General features: G+C 45.6%; 1 protein-coding gene across 1 annotated transcript in view; it reads right to left on the bottom strand.

Annotated features, from left to right (window-relative positions):
• Nucleotides 1-20166, bottom strand: part of VPS8 (VPS8 subunit of CORVET complex) — a 1704823-nt gene that overhangs the window by 1130473 nt on the left and 554184 nt on the right. Inside the window, exon 24 of the mRNA XM_086955430.1 lies at nt 16908-16950. Within this exon, the coding sequence (XP_086811556.1) occupies nt 16908-16950 (43 nt within the window). The remainder of the gene's footprint in view (nt 1-16907; nt 16951-20166) is intronic.

Genomic DNA, 20166 nt, shown 5'->3' with positions numbered 1-20166 from the left:
TTCACACTGTACACATGAGTGTCAGGGGCAGTCTGCGGATCCCTTGGGTCAGCCGGGTCTGCCCATGGTTGGTTTTGATCATCGGGATCAGTGTCCACATGATAAGGATCATCTTCATGTTCATCATCCCCTGCATCCACATCTGAGTATGTGGGTGAAAAATTCTGAGGTTCTTGTCCATAGGAATGGAGGGGTTCACAAGAGCCGGTGACGTTGTTGAAACCCTCTTCTTCTTCAAGGGAATCTTATATGACTCCATGGGTGTTTCTGGTATTATTTTCCTTTTATATATGGACAGTCTACCAGTTTCCGAGTCGATGAATTGCCTCGACTCCTGTTCTTCAGGCTCCTCTGTAGCCTCCATTTCCGTCGACACTTTTTTAATGGCGCGGATACCTCTTTTTGGTTCGAACAACTTCGGACGTACTGAGGGTGGCAACCCGAATTTGATTGGCGTCGACGCGGTCTGAACGTTTCCGACCAGCTTTGGTGTTGGGGCCTTGTTTGGCCCGACCGCTGTAGCCTTATCCTTGATGCGTTGGAGTGACTCCGACCCATCCTTGGCTATGAATGGACTCGGCTGCGTCGACTCGACAGGGTCCTTGGAGCCAGTCTTCGTCTTGTCCGCAGGCCTCGACCGAGGATCGATCCCGTCTTTCGGTTCGAGTCTTTTGTGTGTGTCGACTCCTTTCGGCGTCGGCCTTGTTGGTTCGACAGCCTTGACCTTGGTCTTCGGTGCCCCAACCGTCGGTTCGATGACCTTCTTGAGCTTTTCGGCATCGACAGCCATTTTCTGTTTCTTCGGCTCCGAGGGGTTTGAGGCCTTGGAGCCGACCAGAGTTAGTTGCACTTTCGGTTTCGGCTTTGTCATTGATGCTTTCGGTTTCGATTTCTTTGGATCGACCGATGGCGGTTTTGAAACCGATGGCTGTTTATTAATGTTCGAAGCCGGGCCTTTATGCGGGCTGTAGAACGAGACTGTAGATCTTGGGTAAGGCCTAGTGGCGATCTCTCGACCTGAGCCTTATTGAGTGCATCATCGTCGGCCCCCGTATAGCCGGTTGGGCCTAGCTCCTCGCCTGGGCTATCTTCTACGGCCCCAAGGACCTCTGCGTCGTCTCCTACCTCTTCGACAAAGTTTTCGTCTTCTTCTTGCACCTCTTCGTCTTCGGCGTCATACACGGAGTCATGGTCCGAAGCCGGATCGGAGCGGTATTCCTGATCCTCCAGATCAACGACCTCTTCGGTCCCGAAGATGTTTTCAGGAACAGGCGCTGACCTTTTCGACTCCAATCGAGCCGTGCATCGAATCTGAAGAGTTTTCTTCGACCTGAACCGGGCACAGGCCATACAGTTGGCTTCGTTGTGATCCGGGGACAGGCACTTGTTGCACACCGGGTGGACATCGATGTGCGGGTATTTTGCATTGCAAAGTAGACACCTCTTGAATGGACTTCTTTCCATTGTAGATCGAAGATCGCGTCGAGTGTGGAAAGAAAACCGTCGGATTCCTCGATGTCCTCTCGAAACAAAGTTACCGGTACCGAACGAAACGATACCGACGCTGTCGAAAGCCTTTTGGCTTTGTAGAAACTTATCCTAACTTGAGCTAAGATAGTAACATCCGAACCCATATGGCGGAAAAAAACAATCAGAGGATGGAGAGGATGCCCATGCACACTGTAGTCCAGGGGAGGAGCCACCTATCTCGTGATACATTGAAGACTCTTCCAGGACAACAATGTGCAATCATCCGGACCCAACACTAGGCGGCGATCTATGCACAGATATGAATTCAGCAGCCCACATGCCTCGAACATTAGATCGCCGGAGCAGAGCGGTGGCGTCGAGCAATCATCCTATCCACTGGAGCACCTGTGCTGGGCTTGGACCAAGTGCCTAGAAGGAGGTCTGTGATGTCCTCATTGAATGCCAGCAGGGGCTCCGAAGAGGCCGCTGATGGCTGAAGCACCTCAGTCAGGAGGTTAGTCCTGAATAACACCGTAGGAAGCTCAATGCCTAAGGCCTCAGCCGCCCTATGCCACACCACAGCGTAGGAGGCTCCCTCCTCCGTGGCCACGGTAGGGGGAGAAAGCACACCAAGGTCTGGGGAGGTATCCAGACCACTGGCTCACCCAACTGCACTCTCCAGTCTGCCTCTTCAAGCTGGTCAGCCAGAGGGTCAACAGACTCCACCCGGTCCTCCTCTGGCTGCCACTCAGGGCAACAAGGTACGCCAGGGTAGAACAGTGGTACAAAAGTACTGGTCAGCGCCGGTCCGGATCAGTGTCCACGTTGAGGGGGAGGCTGGGGTCAACGCCGGCCGGTGACACAACCGGTGTCAGAGGAATCGGTGCCGGAGGAGGTGTTGTGAGGTTGACCGGCATCAACCTGGATCCCTGGGGGCCCTGTGGCACCGAGGCCGGAGCCGCTGACATTTAAGGCTTGGAGCCCCAGCCGAGTCCGCGGGGTCCAAAGAGTCAGCCTGTGCAAAAAAGAAGTGGAGGGCTTTGCAAAATGCATGAAGCTGGATAGGGGACGCTCTGACACCCATGAAGGGAGGGAAGCTCGGTACCGTACCAGTAGGCTCCGCGGGCGGAGCCGAAGGACGACGACCTTTCGGGTCCTGCAATGCGTCGGCCGACGGACAGGGAGAAGGCGAAGAGCGATGGGCTGCTTAGCCTTCTTCTTGTGCTTCGAATTACCCGATGTACGAGTTACTTACCTTCGGTAACGGTGTATCTGGTAGAGACGTTCTAGCTGCAGATTCCCTAACATAGAATTATCCTCAGGCGTGAGACTGGATCCAGAATTTTTTTTGCCCAGCATCCCTGCACACCGGGGGGACGGCATCACCCGACTCCGCACTGATGTTTTCCGCGTACATGACGCCAGCGAGGTCACATACGAGGTCCCCCAGCACACCTACGTCAGTTTTCTTTGGAGAACTTTTCCGCGCCACAACGCGGAGCCATCAGACACAACTGTGACAGTATGGAAACAGTATAGGAACCGTGTGCAAAAGAGCTGAAACATAGAAAAGGAATGCTGAGGAACAACCCCATAAGGGGCAGTGCCAGACACTGCTGCACATAAAGGCAGGGAAAAGAATAAAGAACAGAGCACCGCCCTGATCAGCAACCCTGCCAGTACGGAAATAGCCCTGCAGAGACAAAGAACATATGAAAAAATGTCATAACACGTAGCAGGACAACAATCCCAATCAAGAACAATGAAGGGGATCCAGTCCGGGACAAACCCCAGAACAGCCCCAGCACAGAATGTGACATCCCCCATAAGGAACAAGGGCAGAGGCCCTGCCAAAAGACCCCCAACCCCGAATACAGCAGAGAAGTATAGGGGCCAAAACCCCTAGCACTGAAAGGGGGAAGAGGGAAAGGAGAGGTTGAAGGTAGCCCCAACCTGGAGCAACCAGAGCATAAGGACACACAAGTACCTAGAACCTATCCTCAATGACCAAAAGGGAGGAATCGTAACAAACCACAGGTCAACATTCTGCCGAAAAAGAGCGAAAGAATGCACTCAGAGGAGACACAGCCACCCACAGGGAGGCGAGAGCAGAAGACCAAGCCAAAGGCCCTCGCAGAACAGGGAGGAAGGGTGAGTCGTGAAGGAATCTGCGGCTAGATTAGTCTCTACCAGATACACCGTTACCGAAGGTAAGTTACTTGTACAACTGATAGAGACTACTAGCCGCAGATCCCCTAACACAGAATAGATACCCTAGCCATACCCAATCAATCAATCAAAGCATTTATATAGCGCACTACTCACCCAGAGGGTCTCAAGGCGCTAGGGGAGGGGGGGTCCGCTACTGCTCGAACAGCCAGGTCTTGAGTTGCTTCCTGAAGGCAAGGTGGTCCTGGGTCAGGCGGAGGTGGGTCGGGAGGGAGTTCCAAGTCTTGGCGGCCAGGTAGGAGAAGGACCTTCCTCCTGTGGTGGCTCTTCGGATGCGGGGGACGGCGGCGAGGGAGTGGCCGGTCGATCGAAGTTGGCGTGTGGGAGCGTAGAAGTTGAGGCGGCTGTTGAGGTATCCTGGGCCTTGGTTGTGTAGAGCTTTGTGTGCGTGGGTGAGGAGACGGAAGGTGATTCTCTTGTTGACCGGGAGCCAGTGCAGATCTCTCAGGTGTCCGGAGATGTGACTGCGACGGGGGATGTCCAGGATGAGTCGTGCTGAGGCGTTCTGAATCCGCTGGAGTCTCTTCTGGAGTTTGGCGGTGGTTCCGGCGTAGAGGGAGTTGCCGTAGTCCAGACGGCTGGGGACGAGGGCCTGGGTGACCGTCTTCCTGGTCTCGGTGGGGATCCACCGGAAGATCTTACGTAGCATGCGCAGGATGTTGAAGCACGACGAGGAGACGGCGTTGACTTGTCTGGTCATGGAGAGGGAGGAGTCCAGGATGAAGCCCAGGTTGCGTGCGTGGTCTGTTGGTTTGGGTGCGCTGCCCAGGGCGGGGGGCCACCAGGAGTCGTCCTAGGCGGAGGGTGAAGATCCCAGGATGAGGACTTCCGTCTTGTCCGAGTTCAGTTTCAGGCGGCTGTTCATCATCCACTTGGCTACGTCTGTCATCCCTTCGTGTAGGTTGGCTCTGGCGGTGGCGGGGTCGTTGGTGAGGTAGAGAATCAGCTGGGTGTCGTCGGCGTAGGAGATGATGTTGGGGTTGTGTTGGCGTGCGATGGCTGCGAGGGGGCTCATGTAGACGTTGAAGAGGGTTGGGCTGAGTGAGGAGCCTTGAGGAACGCCGCAGATGACTTCGGTGGCCTCCGATCTGAACGGGGGGAGGCGGACTCTCTGTGTCCTTCCGGCGAGGAACGAGATGATCCATTCCAGTGCCTTCTCCTGGATTCCGACGTTGCTGAGGCGCTGCAGTAGGGTACGGTGGCAGACAGTGTCGAAGGCCTCGGAGAGGTCTAGGAGGATGAGGGCCGCTCTTTCTCCGTTGTCTAGCAGTGCTCGGATGTCATCGGTGGCTGCGATCAGGGCGGTCTCGGTGCTGTGGTTGGCCCGGAAGCCAGACTGCAGGAGGTCGAGGGATCCGTTCGTCTCGAGGAAGGCGGCCACCTGCTTTTTGACGGTCTTCTCGATGACTTTTGCAGGAAACGGGAGCAGCGAGATGGGGCGGTAGTTCTTGAGGTCGGTGGGGTCGGCTGATGGCTTCTTTAGTAGAGCGCTGAGTTCGGCGTGCTTCCAGCTCTCCGGGAAGGTAGCAGTGTCGAAGGAGGTGTTGATGATGTCCCGCAGGTGGGGTGCGATGACAGCGTCGGCCTTGTTGAAGACGTGGTGAGGGCAGGGGTCGGTCGGAGATCCGGAGTGGATGGAGTTCATCGTGCGGATAGTGTCTTCGGTGCTGATCGGGGTCCAGGCGCGGAGGGTGGTGGGTGGAGGGGGGGGGGGGGGGGGGGTTGGTTCAGTAGTGGCGTGTGTCGGTTGAGTGCTGAAGCTGTTGTGTATGTCCGCGATCTTGTTGTGGAAGTAGGAGGCCAAGGGGGAGGAGGGTCTGCGAGAGGACCCTACCAACCTGGACATAATAGAGAGTCCCAAAGGGGACAAGGCCACGGACAAGGAAAAGAACCCTGACCTCCCCCCCCTCCCCCCCCCCCCCCCAGGCAAGGGGAACCCCTGCATCCAGAAGACCCCCAATCCCAGAGGAGATGCGGAAAGACATGAAGAGAGGCAGCCCACTGCAAGCAGCAGCAGAAACGAGGGCAAGGCTAAGGAGGCCAAAGTGCCCCACACACATTCAAGGTATCAAGAATCTCTACCAGGAGCCCCAGGGCCCAAGCAATGAAGGGGAGCACCTAGGAAGAAGAGCAACCTAGAGACTTCAAATAAAAGAGTCAAAACCCCCTCCACCGGGAACGCCCAGTGAAGAGGGCAGCCGAGCCTATCACAGCCAGAAGGCAATGGACAAGACCTAACGGCGCCTTCGACAATAAGGCGGAGCAGACGGTTAGCCTGAGGTCGCCCACGGGAACCACCCAACACCGCAGGTACAGACAGCGCCCGAGGATGCACAAGAATCACAAGAAACTCCAGAAGCTTCGCCATCCCAGGAAGGAGAGGGAGAACTGAAGACAGAGCCCACTGGAAGAGGCCCAAACACACCCCAGCCTCAATCAGCGGACAAGGCAAGGCATCACTGTGTGAGAAGGCACTAGGATGCAAAAGAACAGCAGGTCGGCTCCACAGGTATAGCCCGCTGCAGACAACTGCACGGAACGGTGCACCCAGGACAACCAGACGCCAGCCGAAGACAGAGGCCAGGAAGGCCAAGAAGGCTCCGGATACACCCCCAAAAGAGGACAGCTCGGGACACAGCTTGAGCCATACCAAAACCCTCGGCAAGAGGAACGCACCTGTGACATACCGGGACGCCACGGAAAGCAGACGCCCGAAGGTGACCACACCTCCCTAGCATATAACAGAGCTATATAATAGCTACCAGAACCCCACATAGGGCATGATATGTCCCAAGACATTGGAACCCTCTTAGGAAAAACTTTCTGCAGCAGAGGAAAAAACAGGAGCCCTGCGAAGAACCACGCATATGGCTTGCCTATCAGCCAGTAAGAACAACAGAAGGCCTAATCTCAGGGCCAACACAACTCAGCAAAAGCCAAAAATCACAATCCAAAAAGGGGGGCCGGAACAGCAGGCAACAGCACCACAGTCCTAACCAAAGGACTGGAATACGCAGTAATGTAAAGTTCATATTGAAATAAGTAGCAGTTACATAGCCCTCATCGCCAAAATTGTAAAGTTGATATTGAAATAATATTCAAATCCAAGTTCCAAGAAATAGGAATTTATTCAGTAGAGCACAGTACAGCTGTCATCAGATGAAACTCCAGCATAATGACCAAAGCTCCATTCTCAGTGAGGTTAAAAGGGAAATACACAACTAAAAGGGAAACAAAGAATGTAACAAGTAATCACACAGAACACACACGGGGGCGATCCGCCCCAACAGAAGAACACCTCTCAAAATCCAGATCAACTCACAGATCACTGAGGGCGAGAAGAAGGAGGAGGAGGAGGAGGAGAAGGAGAAGGAATAGGAGGAGGAGGAGGAGAAGGAATAGGAGGAGGAGGGGGAGGCTGAAGCCCCACCAAGAACCCCTGAATGGCCGAGTCCGCAGGGGCTTGGAACAGAAGAGCGCCATCGAAAGGAAGGTCCACCAGCCGTTCTCGAACGTTCTCAGGGAACACACTGTCCCGAAGCCAGGCATGTCGACGAAGAGCAACGGAAGAAGCCATGGCACGACCAAGCACCTCTGAGATGTCCAGAGCAGAGCGAAGAAGAAATGCCACCAGCTCCCGGCCATCCAACACGTGGTGCCGTAGATCAACACAGGCACTCTCCTGAGAAGCGGCAGACATGAGGGACTCCGCCGAGTCCCACAAGGCAGAAGTGGCCTTAGCCAAAACACACAGAATGTTAAGGGTCCTCAAAGCCGCACTGATGGAGGCGACCATATTGCGCCCCCAGTAGTCAAACCAGCGGGCCTCCCGGGACGGGGAGACCACAGCAGTGGCAGAGAGGGTAAGGCATTCTGCCAAAGGGGGCCCCTGGCAGAAGGGTGGAGGGAAAGACACACAGGATCAAACGGCGCCAGATGGTGGCGGTGCAGAAAGTTTTGGGGCACCGGGTCCCCCGTGGCGGGCCCAAAAAGAGGTGGACCTACAGCCAAAAAAGACATATAAACAGATGATGACCGTCTCTGCAACCCGAAACGGACATCTGAGGTCCGGCATCAATGGGTATTTTACAGGATCAACAGCAGAAGCTGGATTTCTCTATCATATTTGGGGGCTTGGTGCAGTGAATACTTTTTTGAACAATTTAGGAGGTGGCTGGCACTAAAAGGAGCTTTGGTTTTTTAGGAGACAACTTTAGTAACCTTTCTTAGAAAGCTTAAACCCTGGCACCTCCAGGTAATTTTTCTCACAAGTTTATGAAAGTAGTCGGAGGGGCACTTTGCATGGAATTTTCCCCTGATGAGGGACTGTGAAATTAATCTGATTTGCGGATACATAGAAGAGGTCTGAAAATAATTATTATCAAAAACAAAAATAATCTTGGAATTAGAACAAGATGGCACTGGGATCCTCACATACCCCAGGAGCACAAAGCTAAAGCTCTGAAGTAGAGAATGTCAATGAATATGTAACATGTTTGTTTTGACTGTTGGAGATCACGAGTCAAAACAAACATGTTACTTTTGGTAAAGGAAGCTCTTTCTGGTGGATACTCACTCTAACCGCAGATTCTTCACCTTAAGCCCTATCAGTGCAACTGCAAGGCAATCAGAGCTTTAGCTAAAAAAAAGAAACGTCCCCTCAGCTGATCAGTAGGCTTGAATTTTTTTTATTTCAGTCCAAATGTATATATAGGTATACATTTTTCGACTGAACTGATTTACACCAAATCATAAAAAGCATGCTTTGTAAGTAAAGATCTAGCTTTCTGTCAAATTCGGTGTAATTCCGTTTAGCTATTCTGGCTGTAGCACTCTCAATCCTTATGGAATCTTCATAGGTAAATGGCAGACCCCCTCCCCGTTTCTTTCCAAAACTTTCCCGGAAGGAGCTAAGGTGTCTGAACTTTTTTTAAATGGGTTTGTGAAGATTCGGCAAGTGGTGTTAAAGTTCTTAGCAAAACAAAGAATACTCTTCCGATGTAAAGTGTGACCTAACTAGAACTACACAGAGAAAACTGACACTTGTGCATTATAATATATATATATATATATATATATATATATATATATATATATATATATATATATATATATATATATATACACATATATATATATTCCTTGCAATTGTTCCCGTCGCAAAGGGAACGCTTTCTGTCGGTGCCCGCGTTCGAGAACGAGGAACAAAAGTGATATCGTTTAGTGGAAGGCACTAGTATGTTGAAATACATGAATACATCTTTATTCAGTGAAACACGTAATATATTCTACTAAGAATTAACGTGTAACAGTGCACCACTTAATGATATGTGACCCCCACTATCGCCCTGAAAAATGAAAAATGTAAAATGAAATGTAATAACATGTAAAATAGAGAACAACTACATGACCCACAATGCATTGTTCTACAAATGTAATGAGATCGAGTATAAAATGTGGAAATTGAAAAGGGACTAACGTAGAACACTGCCGTGACCAAGAACATTTGTTCGAAACGCGTAGGAGTTTTTGCGATTTGACCTGAAATAAAAGAAAATATCTACTGCCAAGAAGTGTGCCGCGTAAGCTTTTGTTTCCGAATTGAAAAGGAGACACGTTCCCGGTCTCGAACGCGGGCACCGACAGAAAGCGTTCCCTCTGCGACGGGAACAATTGCGAGGAATGTAATTGTACAGAGGAGAACCCGGCTTTTGCTCATAGGATTCCACAGAAAACTTTGGGATCAAGCTCGGAGCCTGAAACATCCAAACACAACACAGGATCCAGCAGGAAGGAGTGATCCTGAAAAAAACAACTCACGGACACCCTGGTCGAGCGTCAACGTGCTCAGTCGGAGGATGCGAACACGTTCGGGAGTCTCCCGGGTAAGTGTCTGTGTATGAACAGTGTGAACATTGACAAGACTAGCGAAGCCGTGTGGGGTTAAATGTCAAAATAAAAGGCTAAGGAGCTTTACAAAAAACGTAAATAAAGTATACGAATCACTTTATACAACCCTTCTTGGCAATCAACAGGTCACGCAAAACGGGTGATCAAATACCCGTATCCACAACATCTTAAAGGAACAGTGTTCTCATTACTACATTCCACTGAATAATCGAACAATACAAAAAAACGAAATTAAGCACTACAACTGTGCTGTGAGTGCCCTACTGCCCAAACTGTACACACTGAAAATTAACAATTAATACCAAAAATGGAAGAGAGGACGACGCGAAGATTAGCAAAAGCAGAGACAATGTTTCAAAAAAGCAACATCAAACAAACGACTGGCGCAGAAGGAGGTGAAAAGACAGTGCCACAAAATATCACTACATCAAAACAATGATTTCTAAAATTGGAAAAACTAATGAGAAAAGAAATATCACGAGGATGGGAGATAATCACTCTAGAAAAATATCTGGAATGTAATATGGTACCTAGAGGTCTCCGGATATTTACTCTCCCAAATCATCCGGACACCAAGCCTGAAATGTTGGAAGAGTGGGGCAATAATAATATGGACTGTTCTAAACGCATGATGAAAATAATCATAAAATATGCAAGAAAAGAAGTGGAAAAACTACTTCAAAAAATAACTGAAACGGAAGCAGAAATAACAGCACTAAAAGAAGACAGTGCAACAATAAAAAAATACAGAATGGAATTGGATAAAAATTTGGACAAACATGATGACAAAGTTCAAAAAAGAAAGGAACGAAAGTTTCATAGAGATGAAGATGACTATAAATTTGGAACAATATTTACCTTTGCAGGCAAATTTGACCTAGTGAAAAAACAATGGGATACCACGAAAAAAGGTACCAATCCACCAACAAGTGGATCTGAGTCTGATTTCAGCGAGAGTGAACAAAGAGCGGCTGATATACGTAGGTTTTCTTTTTTAGAGGAGATGGAGCTGCTCTACCACGAGCAGCAGACACCACGCTACAATCCAAGTGGACGAGGATATCGGAGACAAAGAGGAAGAGGCTCCCAATACTCAGGAAAACAAAACGCAAAACAAGACGAGGGAACCGACAAAGGAGGGCGATACAACCTGAGGTCCAGACCAGGGAAAAGTTAATCACAAAACAAAAAGGAACACTAAACCTGGTGATAAATCTGTCAAGATATAATCTTTCCAAAGAAGAAATTAAACTATTGAATAAAGGTCTCTCATTCTGTCCGGAAATCCACCATGAGCAAGTTGATACAAAGCTAGACCTCTACAAATATATAAGAAAACTTAAGTTAAAAAAGTTCTTTGCCAAAAAAAAAACAAATTCTGAATCAGTGAGAAATCGAGAAATATCGCGAGGAAATCAGTCAAATGCAGGTACAGGATAGATGGAACAACCAATATCACTCATCCAAGATCAAGCCGTTGAATCAGGCAGTGATATATATAACATTGAGGATGTACCACATATACGCATTGCCTATGAACTTGCAAATGAAGTGACAGGCTCTCAAATAACGGACACCCAAATTTTGAATCAAATGGAAATAACAACTGACAAACACACAAAAACCACCTTTAAAGCAAAGTCGAAATTCTATCCAATTCTACATCCTGGCAACAAAATTGACCAATTTTATGATTTGGTAATGAGTGATATAGAAGAAATGAAAAACAACACTCACTCAAACATGAAAGAAAATTTAACAAAAAAAGAACGAGCAGCAATTCAATCTTTAAAAAATAACACCATGATCGAAATTAAACCTGCGGATAAGGGTGGAAACATCATTGTAATGGATAAACAACACTATATCGATGAAGCCCTTCGCCAACTAAATGAAAAAAAGAATTATGAATTACTAACGAAGAATCCCAGTCCAGTGTTCATAACGGAATTGGAAACACAGTTGAATCATTGGCTACAGAGAGGTTTAATCACGGAAAATGAAAAGAAATATCTAATGGTGGAAGATAAGGTCACACCGACTATGTACTTTTTGCCAAAAGTGCATAAAACACTCAACAGACCCCCCGGGAGGCCTATAATTTCAAGTTGTGGCGGATTATATGAAAATGTTGCAAACTATGTAGATCATTTTATTGCCCCCATAGTGCCAACATTAACATCCTACATCAAGGACACCGGGGATTTTTTGAAACTGCTAATGAACACAGACTGGCATCCATCCTATCTCTTAGTAACGATAGATGTGGTGTCTCTCTACACCTCTATAAGCCATGAAAAGGGAGTCAGTGCCATCGAATTCTTCCTTAAACAAAGGTCAATCACAGAGAGAGAACATTCAAAAATGATAATTGATATGATCAGGATGTGTCTCTATAACAATGTTTTTCTTTTCAATCAGACAATGAACCAGCAAAAGTGTGGAGCTGCCATGGGAGTTTCCTTCTCTCCAAGCTATGCTAACCTCATGATGGGGTGGTGGGAGAGGAGCATACCTTGGAGAGAAGAAAACGACCAACATATGGCCAAGGTAGCACTATGGGTGCGCTTCATAGACGATTTGTTTCTTCTATGGAAAGGAACATCAGCAGAATTCGAGACCTTCTTCAATATTCTTAACAACAATGAAGATGGATTACAATTTACATATAACATCAGTCCCAAAGAAATCGAATTCTTAGACATAAAGGTCTTTATACAGAACAATAAAATAGAGACAACCACACACAGGAAACAGACCGCAACAAATAGTATCCTCCATGGATCAAGCTTTCAACCCCATAAACTAAAAAAGAGCATCCCATACGGAGAATTTCTCCGCATGAGAAGGAATTGCTCAACAAATGAAGAAATGGAAAAGAAATTCAGAGATACTAAAGATCGTTTCACAGAACGTGGATATAAACAGATTGACATCGTTCAGGGGGAACAAAAAGAGAGATTGAAATCAAGAATAGAAACATTGAGTAATGAAATCCAAGATGACAGTACAACAGACAATGAAAAGAACATGCAAAACAAGTATGGAAAAGAAGAACAACCAAGAATGATTGTGACCTACTCAAAAGAAAGTTACAAAATTCAGAAAATATTATCGAAGTACTGGCATGTACTCAAAAAAGACCCAGACATAGGAAGTGAAATTGGAACTGAACCACTAATCTCATACCGAAGAGCGCCAAACCTCTCAGACCATTTGGTACAAAGTAATTTCTCAACAACAAAGAAATCTGCAGATTGGCTTCAAAAAAGAAGTCATGGATCCACCAAATGCATGACATGCAAAGCATGTAAAATTGGACAGAATACAACTACTTTGAAAGATCCCTCAGGCAAGGACTTTGTGATCAAGACTAAAATAATGTGCAAGACAACATTTGTAGTCTATATGTTGAAATGTTACTGCGGGAAGGAATACATAGGCAGCACAAAGTGTCCATTAAAAAAGAGGATACTAGAACATATCCGGGCGATTCAAAATCTAGACAATGCATACGCCATGGCTAAACATATTAGAACTCATGCTGGAAAAACTTGGCAAGATATAAAGTATCTAGGCCTTGCAACAATCCCCAAACAAGAACGAGGGGGAGATAGACTACTCAAACTAAGAAGACTGGAGTCCAAACTGATAATTAAGTTTAAAACAAAATATCCTTAGGGACTGAATGCAGATGAGGAAATGCATGTCCATTTGTAGAAATGACAATGAAAAACGTTATGAATATTGCATTATGTACAGTTTGGTTCAGAAAGCAATCCTAGCAACAGTTGCAGTAAAAAGTAGAACAAGGTCAATCACACATCATAACTTGAGGGTAAATAAGTGGGGTAAAGGGCACTCAGCCCGAGGAACAAAAGTGATATCGTTTAGTGGAAGGCACTAGTATGTTAAAATACATGAATAAATCTTTATTCAGTGAAACACGTAATATATTCTACTAAGAATTAACGTGTAACAGTGCACCACTTAATGATATGTGACCCCACTATCGCCCTGAAAAATGAAAAATGTAAAATGAAATGTAATAACATGTAAAATAGAGAACAACTAAATGCCCCACAATGCATTGTTCTACAAATGTAATGAGATCGAGTATAAAATGTGGAAATTGAAAAGGGACTAACGTAGAACACTGCCGTGACCAAGAACGTTTGTTTGAAACGCGTAGGAGTTTTTGCGATTTGACCTGAAATAAAAAAATATCTACTGTCAAGAAGTGTGCCGCGTAAGCTTTTGTTTCCGAATATATATATATATATATATATATATATATATATATATATATATATGATCAAGGCCCCTCGGGGTCGAAACGGGTCATGATGGGTAGAGTTGAATAAACTTCAAATTTGCACTACCATCGTAGTCTGTGCTCCGTTACTGGAATTGGTGGCAAGTGGATGCAAGCGGAGTGTTCTCAATATATTATATGGCAGCGTTAACAAGGGCTTTTTGCTCGAAACGCGTCGCTGGTTCTGTTGAAAGGATAATAAAAAACATCTTTTTGCTGACTCGGATGGTTCGGTCCTCATTTCTGCTGGCGTGGAGGCGGTGTCTGCGAGCGCAGAGCGAAGCTGGGGAGGAATCTTTTTTCATATATATATATATATATATATATCTGCGCAAACTCCCAAGAGCGCCACTTCTGGTCCTAGTACGATTCAGAACCCACGAGGCAAGTAGGAGACGGACCACAATCAGGATTCACAGATCTTTAATGCAAGAAGGTTGGAAAATGAGAGGGCAAGACGCGTTTCGGGCTTACAAAGCCCTTGTTCACATGCACTGACTCAATGAATTCTTTTTGTTTTTATAATGCAGTGAAGCCCGCCTCCCCGCCACTCTTCAATCAGGTCACATGAGCATAAAGGTAGAGAAAAGACTCTACGATATAGATGACCAGCTACAATAAATGTACTATATGAGTTACATTCACATCAAAAGATAACTTCTGATAATAAAAAGACATTTCTTTTTAACAAAAACATTTACATTTGTAAAGTTTCTTATTCAGTTATTTTGGGATAAATCCCTATGCAAATATTGTCATATGTGCAAAATAGCGACCTGTAAACAGTGGGAGAGCGGGAAAAAGTGAAAGTGCAAATAACAAATTTTCATTGAATTACAGTCTGCGATTCATGGAGTAACTTGTATTCTGTGCAAAAATGCAGTTAGAGGGAAGAAGAAAAAAAAGGGTAAAAAAAGTGCTGCGAGTGCATGATGATATTGACCTGTGTATACAATGCATAAATGCTGATTTTTATGTTAAAGGAGAATAAATATCTTCCTATATGTCATATTAAAAGCATACATACAAGCTTTTAATACCAGTATAAATACATCTTCATGTAAAAAGATTGGATAAAAAATACCCTGTGTAAAATGAGTGCTAAAAAATCTCACATCTAAAACTCATGAATATATAAGTATAAAAGTGAATACTATATACAGTGAAGAAGCAGAACATGATGAAATATGCATAAAAGTGGCTGACAAGGAACTTGACCAGCCACTTACATTAGTATATACGAACATGATATTTTATAGGTGTGGTGCCCCAGGATAGGTCAACTCCCTAGATCACAGGGAACCTGACATATCTAGGTAACCAATAAGATGCTGTTTAGGATAGTAAATTTTCTTATCTTGGCATATAGATGTTAGAGTGAGTTTTTAAAGAAAGTGGCGTAGATTCTCGGTATTATTGAGCCCATTAGGCCATTCGCTGTCGTATTCGAGGATCGAACTCGACTCTAGCCGCCTTAGTTTGAGCTCCCGATTGCCTCCTCTTCTAGGCTTGGGGACAGAAGCCACTACGTAATATGAGAGGCAATTAAGGTCTTTATTATGGGTGCTCTCAAAGTGGCGAGCCACTGGATATGCCTGGTCACTATGTAAAATAGCTCTAATATGCTGTAAAATCCTGACGTGCACTTGCTGTTTAGTACTGCCTATATAATTAAGGCCGCAAGTACACGTCAGGACATACACAGCATATTCGGTTTTGCAGGTGTGGCTACCTTTAATTGGGATATCAACAGTGGAAAAAGGAGTTCTATAATGAGTTTTGTTGACTCAAAACTTGCATGCTCTGCAAGTTGTACTTTTACGAAAACCTGCTGATATTAACCAATTAGGTTTCTTTTCTCATTCTGGGCTGCTTTGGTCTAAAACTGCGCCAATGCTTTGTGCCCGCCTGAAAGTGACCAAAGGTTTGTCAGGTACCATGCATCCTAAAACAGCATCTGTCTAAACCGTAGGCCAATGTTTGTTAATTATCTGCCTGATTTTATTCTCCTGACTGCTGTAGTCTGTGATGAATCTAGGGCAGTCTACATCATTTATTTCGGTCACATCAGTGACCGCTTTGTTCTTATTTACAGTGTTAGAGAGTAGACTGGCTCTAGAGAGACTTTCAGCTTTGGCCAATGCTTGGTTGACTACATGGTCTGAGTACCCACGGGCCTTCATTCGCGCTTTTAACTCAAAGATACATATTTTGAAATCCTCAGCAGTACTGCATATTCTTTTTAGCCTTAGGATTTCTCCATAAGGTATGCTGTGGATAGTGTGCTTAGGATGAAGGCTAGAGGCATGAAGCGTAGTATTGCCCGCCGTGGCTTTTCTATGTAAGGTAGTTAGAATACACACATATAATGTGTGTGTATAGATAGATACAAAGATACAAATATACAAATATATATACACACACACACACACACCAATATAAAAAAGATCCCATGACGGAAAAGCTGGCATTTTGTGATTCATATACACACGTCAATGTACTGGCTTTCCTGCGATATGCATGCCTTATGACTTTAAATTGGATTTTTTTACTCTCGCCATTTGGGAATTGTTTTGGGAAATCCTGGACCACATTTCCCTTACATTGTGGCCCAAGGGCAGAGGTGTAACGAAAACGTCCACACCACCTACCACTTTTGCTGGGGGGGAGAGCCCCCTGGAGCTCGGGCCTCCCCGCACCGCGGGGGTTTATGATTGCCACTGACCAAATGGTGGACATCCACCATTACGGAGAAAAAACGAACTGGACCGGCCAGGTGTAATCCAAGTACTACTTTCTCACCTCCCTCATCAGTGGCTCCTTGCAGCAGCGCACAACAAGTAATTTATGAAGACCGCAGATCGAATGGTTACATTAGTTTTTATTCTCAAACAACCGTGCTCTAGCCACCGAACAAAAAGTACAACTAAACAGGGTCGAAAAAAAATGGTTTCAGTGCAGGCATATGTGGATTTAATCTTACCTAATGTATACAAGGAGCTTGTTTCCCATGACAACATGTTCATCTAGAAAAATCAATTAAGAAAACAGTATGACAGTTTTACTGAACATCTTTAATGGTAATCAAGCATATTCTGTGTTTCAATCAGAGATTAAAAAATGTCTCATTTCCACATGGGGATCAGAGAAAGTGACATTAAACAAGCTGTGAAAAAACGGCAATGAGTGCGGTGACATTTCATTTTCAATAAGGTTTTATACCCAGTGGCTTACAGCCATGATCAGAGCAGTAAAACACAGAATGTAAGTGGGAACATAAATCACAAAATGAGTCAACAGACACAGTAAATGTTTAGGTCAGTGATGAACAAAATACTCTGTAAACTGTTAAGCATGTGGCTCATAAAATGGTACAAGGGGAAAGCAAATGTATCTATTTAGTTATTTCTAAGATTACTTTGCTTAAATAATCCTGCAAATATGCCTTATCCAAGGACGTGAACTGAGTATCCAGAGACTTCAAGCTAACGTATGTGAAGCCCTCTGCAAAGGTCCTCGGTGCCTCAATAATATGCGCGGCCCAAACCCCTCCTAACCCCCACCTCCCTGTAGCGTACAGTGTACCCCAACCTGGAAGGCACCTAATGTACCACATGGAAAATTGTGAGAAGGTGAAAAAAATAATATTTTATTTTTTTCACTTTTCACGAAGTAAAAAGTAAATGTGGGGTGAGTTCCATGCCCCTTACTGTCAGTTGACTGGTTTACATCAAAACCGTCCCAGATCGTTGTGTGAAGGAGCAATGGTGTATTCCTTCATGGTTATTTGACAAGGCCAAGAGACGAAGGGGTGTTGTATCTGGAGAGTGTAGTTATAGATGAATATACAATAAACTCATTTACACACAGAGCTATCCAGCATACAATATAAACCTCACAACTGCATATTATACACAAACCTCTGTGCAAGCACATTACCTCTAAGCTAACACACACATTAAACACCTTCGTTACCATGGCATTATTATAACGTGATACCTGCCGACCACGCATAACTTTCTGAGGCGAGTGCCTTAAAACTTAAGCTAGTTTAACAAAAATTGTTTGAAACCAGAAGTTTCCTTGTTATTTTTTTGTTCCTGGCTGTCAATTTCATTGGAGGCAGACCGTCAAAGGTTTAATAAATAATGTTTTTTTGCAGACTATAGTATTACAGGCATTGACCCTACCTGACCTGACAAGATTGCACACCTCATGCCACCTCCTTTTTGATCTCACCTCTCACCCCTGCACACATTTGGATGGTATTTTGTACTGGAAATCAAAGTCAAGGTGACCGGGCACGGGATGTAGTGGAATGTTACATCTCGTAGACAGTGCTCTCTAGGTACCCCTTAAGGTCGTTAGCGAAGAATTTAAAGGCACCAAAAGACAATACTCTGTGCCCATTGACTGTTGTGTATAGATGCTGCGCACATTCCTCTGCTCAGGACATTGGGTGCAGGCCATGGTATCAGAGGGAGTGACTCTTTCACAGTTAAGTGATTCCTTTTAGTTGCTTCAAGGTTTTACTTTGCAACCATGAAATACTTTCAATAGTTTAAGGTGGAGATATAGCGGTAGATAGTAATGTGGGTAATGCCTCTTCCTTAATGGCCTTTCATATTCTTCAAAAATCTTCATTCGTGCTCTCTACTGACTGCTACATTTTATCAGACCAGTAGCACAATTAAACAATTACATACAGTCTAAAACAGCAGGTGGTGAGGTATTACCAGCACATAGCCCATGCAGCATAAAGTATAGAAAGAATTATTTTTAAGTGGCATCAAGGGAACCAAAGACAGCTACCACCCACCGCTGTCAGAAGACAACAATTACTAAGTAATTGCTGTCACAATAGAACAAACACAGAGGATTCCCTGAGCACAAAATACACGAATCTGTGAGTATTACAGATGAACAAGTTACTTACCTTCGGTAACGCTTTTTCTGGTAGATACTATATCTGCCTGTGGATTCCTCACCTTGTGAATATCCCCCTTGCGTCAGCAACATTCGGAAATTCTTTTCATATCCTCAATGTACAGACAGGCTTTTGGCCATAGTTGGCAGTGATATAGACTTTAATCTTGCTCACATCTAGGATACGTATTCCTAGCTTGTGTTGGCCCTTTTAAGCCCTTTCCTCCAGACCTAGAAGAGGCCATCTATTGCCTATTGGCTTTGGCCTGTCATTATTGCTTATAGTAGAGGTTGGATCCTGGGGTCCTGACTTTATATTACACATTGGCATGGTTTATGTAGGTACTCTGACAGAGCTAAGGGTTATTTCATCCTTCTCAGGCGTACAGGCCCAGAACTAGAGGGACTCCATTTTGATGGAGCTGAGAGGCTTCGTGGGTAAAGGTAAAGTTTATAGTTAAAGCTGTTGTTCGCCCTAAGCGAACCGGAGAGAACCGGCCAGAGCTAAATCTAATCAGGAAGTGTCTCTGGGCTCAGGTCTCTATACGAAACAAGCAGCTGGTCACTGTGGGAGCGTCTAGCGCAAGGAGCCTGGTGCATGGGATTGGTGGGAGGAAGCTGCTGGCTGGAACTTTCCATGAGGAGACAGCATTCTATATCAGTGAAGTGCAGAGGCGGAGTCAGTGAGTTGTTGGAGTTGCAGAGAGAGAGAGTTCGAGCTAGAGAGAGCTGAGCTGAAGTTGCAGTTAGTTGAATTGGAGGAGCAGAGAGTGTTGGTAGAGTTGGAGGAGTGGAATTGCAAGAGGAGAAGAGACAGAAAATGCTTGGAACAGAGAGAAGACAAACAGACAGTCAGTGAGCTGGAACTGAAGGAAGCAGTCAGAAGCAGTTACTTATCAGGAGGAGTTGTGAATAGCTGGAGTCTGAAGTAATGCCTTTTAGAAGAGACTGAAGTTATATCGTGGATTAACCTGTGGGAGCAGCTGGAGTTAATTGGACATTGGCACAGAGACCTTACCCAGAGTGAACAAGCTAGTGGAATGAACAGTTATCAGAGCGGCAGAAACCATTAGATTGAAGTTGGAAGGTGGAGAGAGTCCGTGGGGGAGAGAAATCCAGTGCAAAGTGATCAGCGCAGATGTGTATCCAAGAGTGCAGGAGAGAGAGAGTCTGAGATGAGCCAAGACACAGACGAGAGAGGAGCCCAGATGACAGCTAGAGCAAGACTTCACACTCCCAAGGTGACCTCGCTCCTTTATAATTACACCTTAATCTTGTCCTTATTCCCTAGGCTATTGTATGTCTAATCCTTTTCT

Source organism: Lissotriton vulgaris, chromosome 2_1 (assembly GCF_964263255.1).
Source record: "Lissotriton vulgaris chromosome 2_1, aLisVul1.2, whole genome shotgun sequence".
NCBI classification, from domain to species: domain Eukaryota; kingdom Metazoa; phylum Chordata; class Amphibia; order Caudata; family Salamandridae; genus Lissotriton; species Lissotriton vulgaris.
The sequence above is the reverse complement of the archived record's forward strand: the minus strand, read 5'-3'. Positions and strand labels throughout refer to the sequence as shown.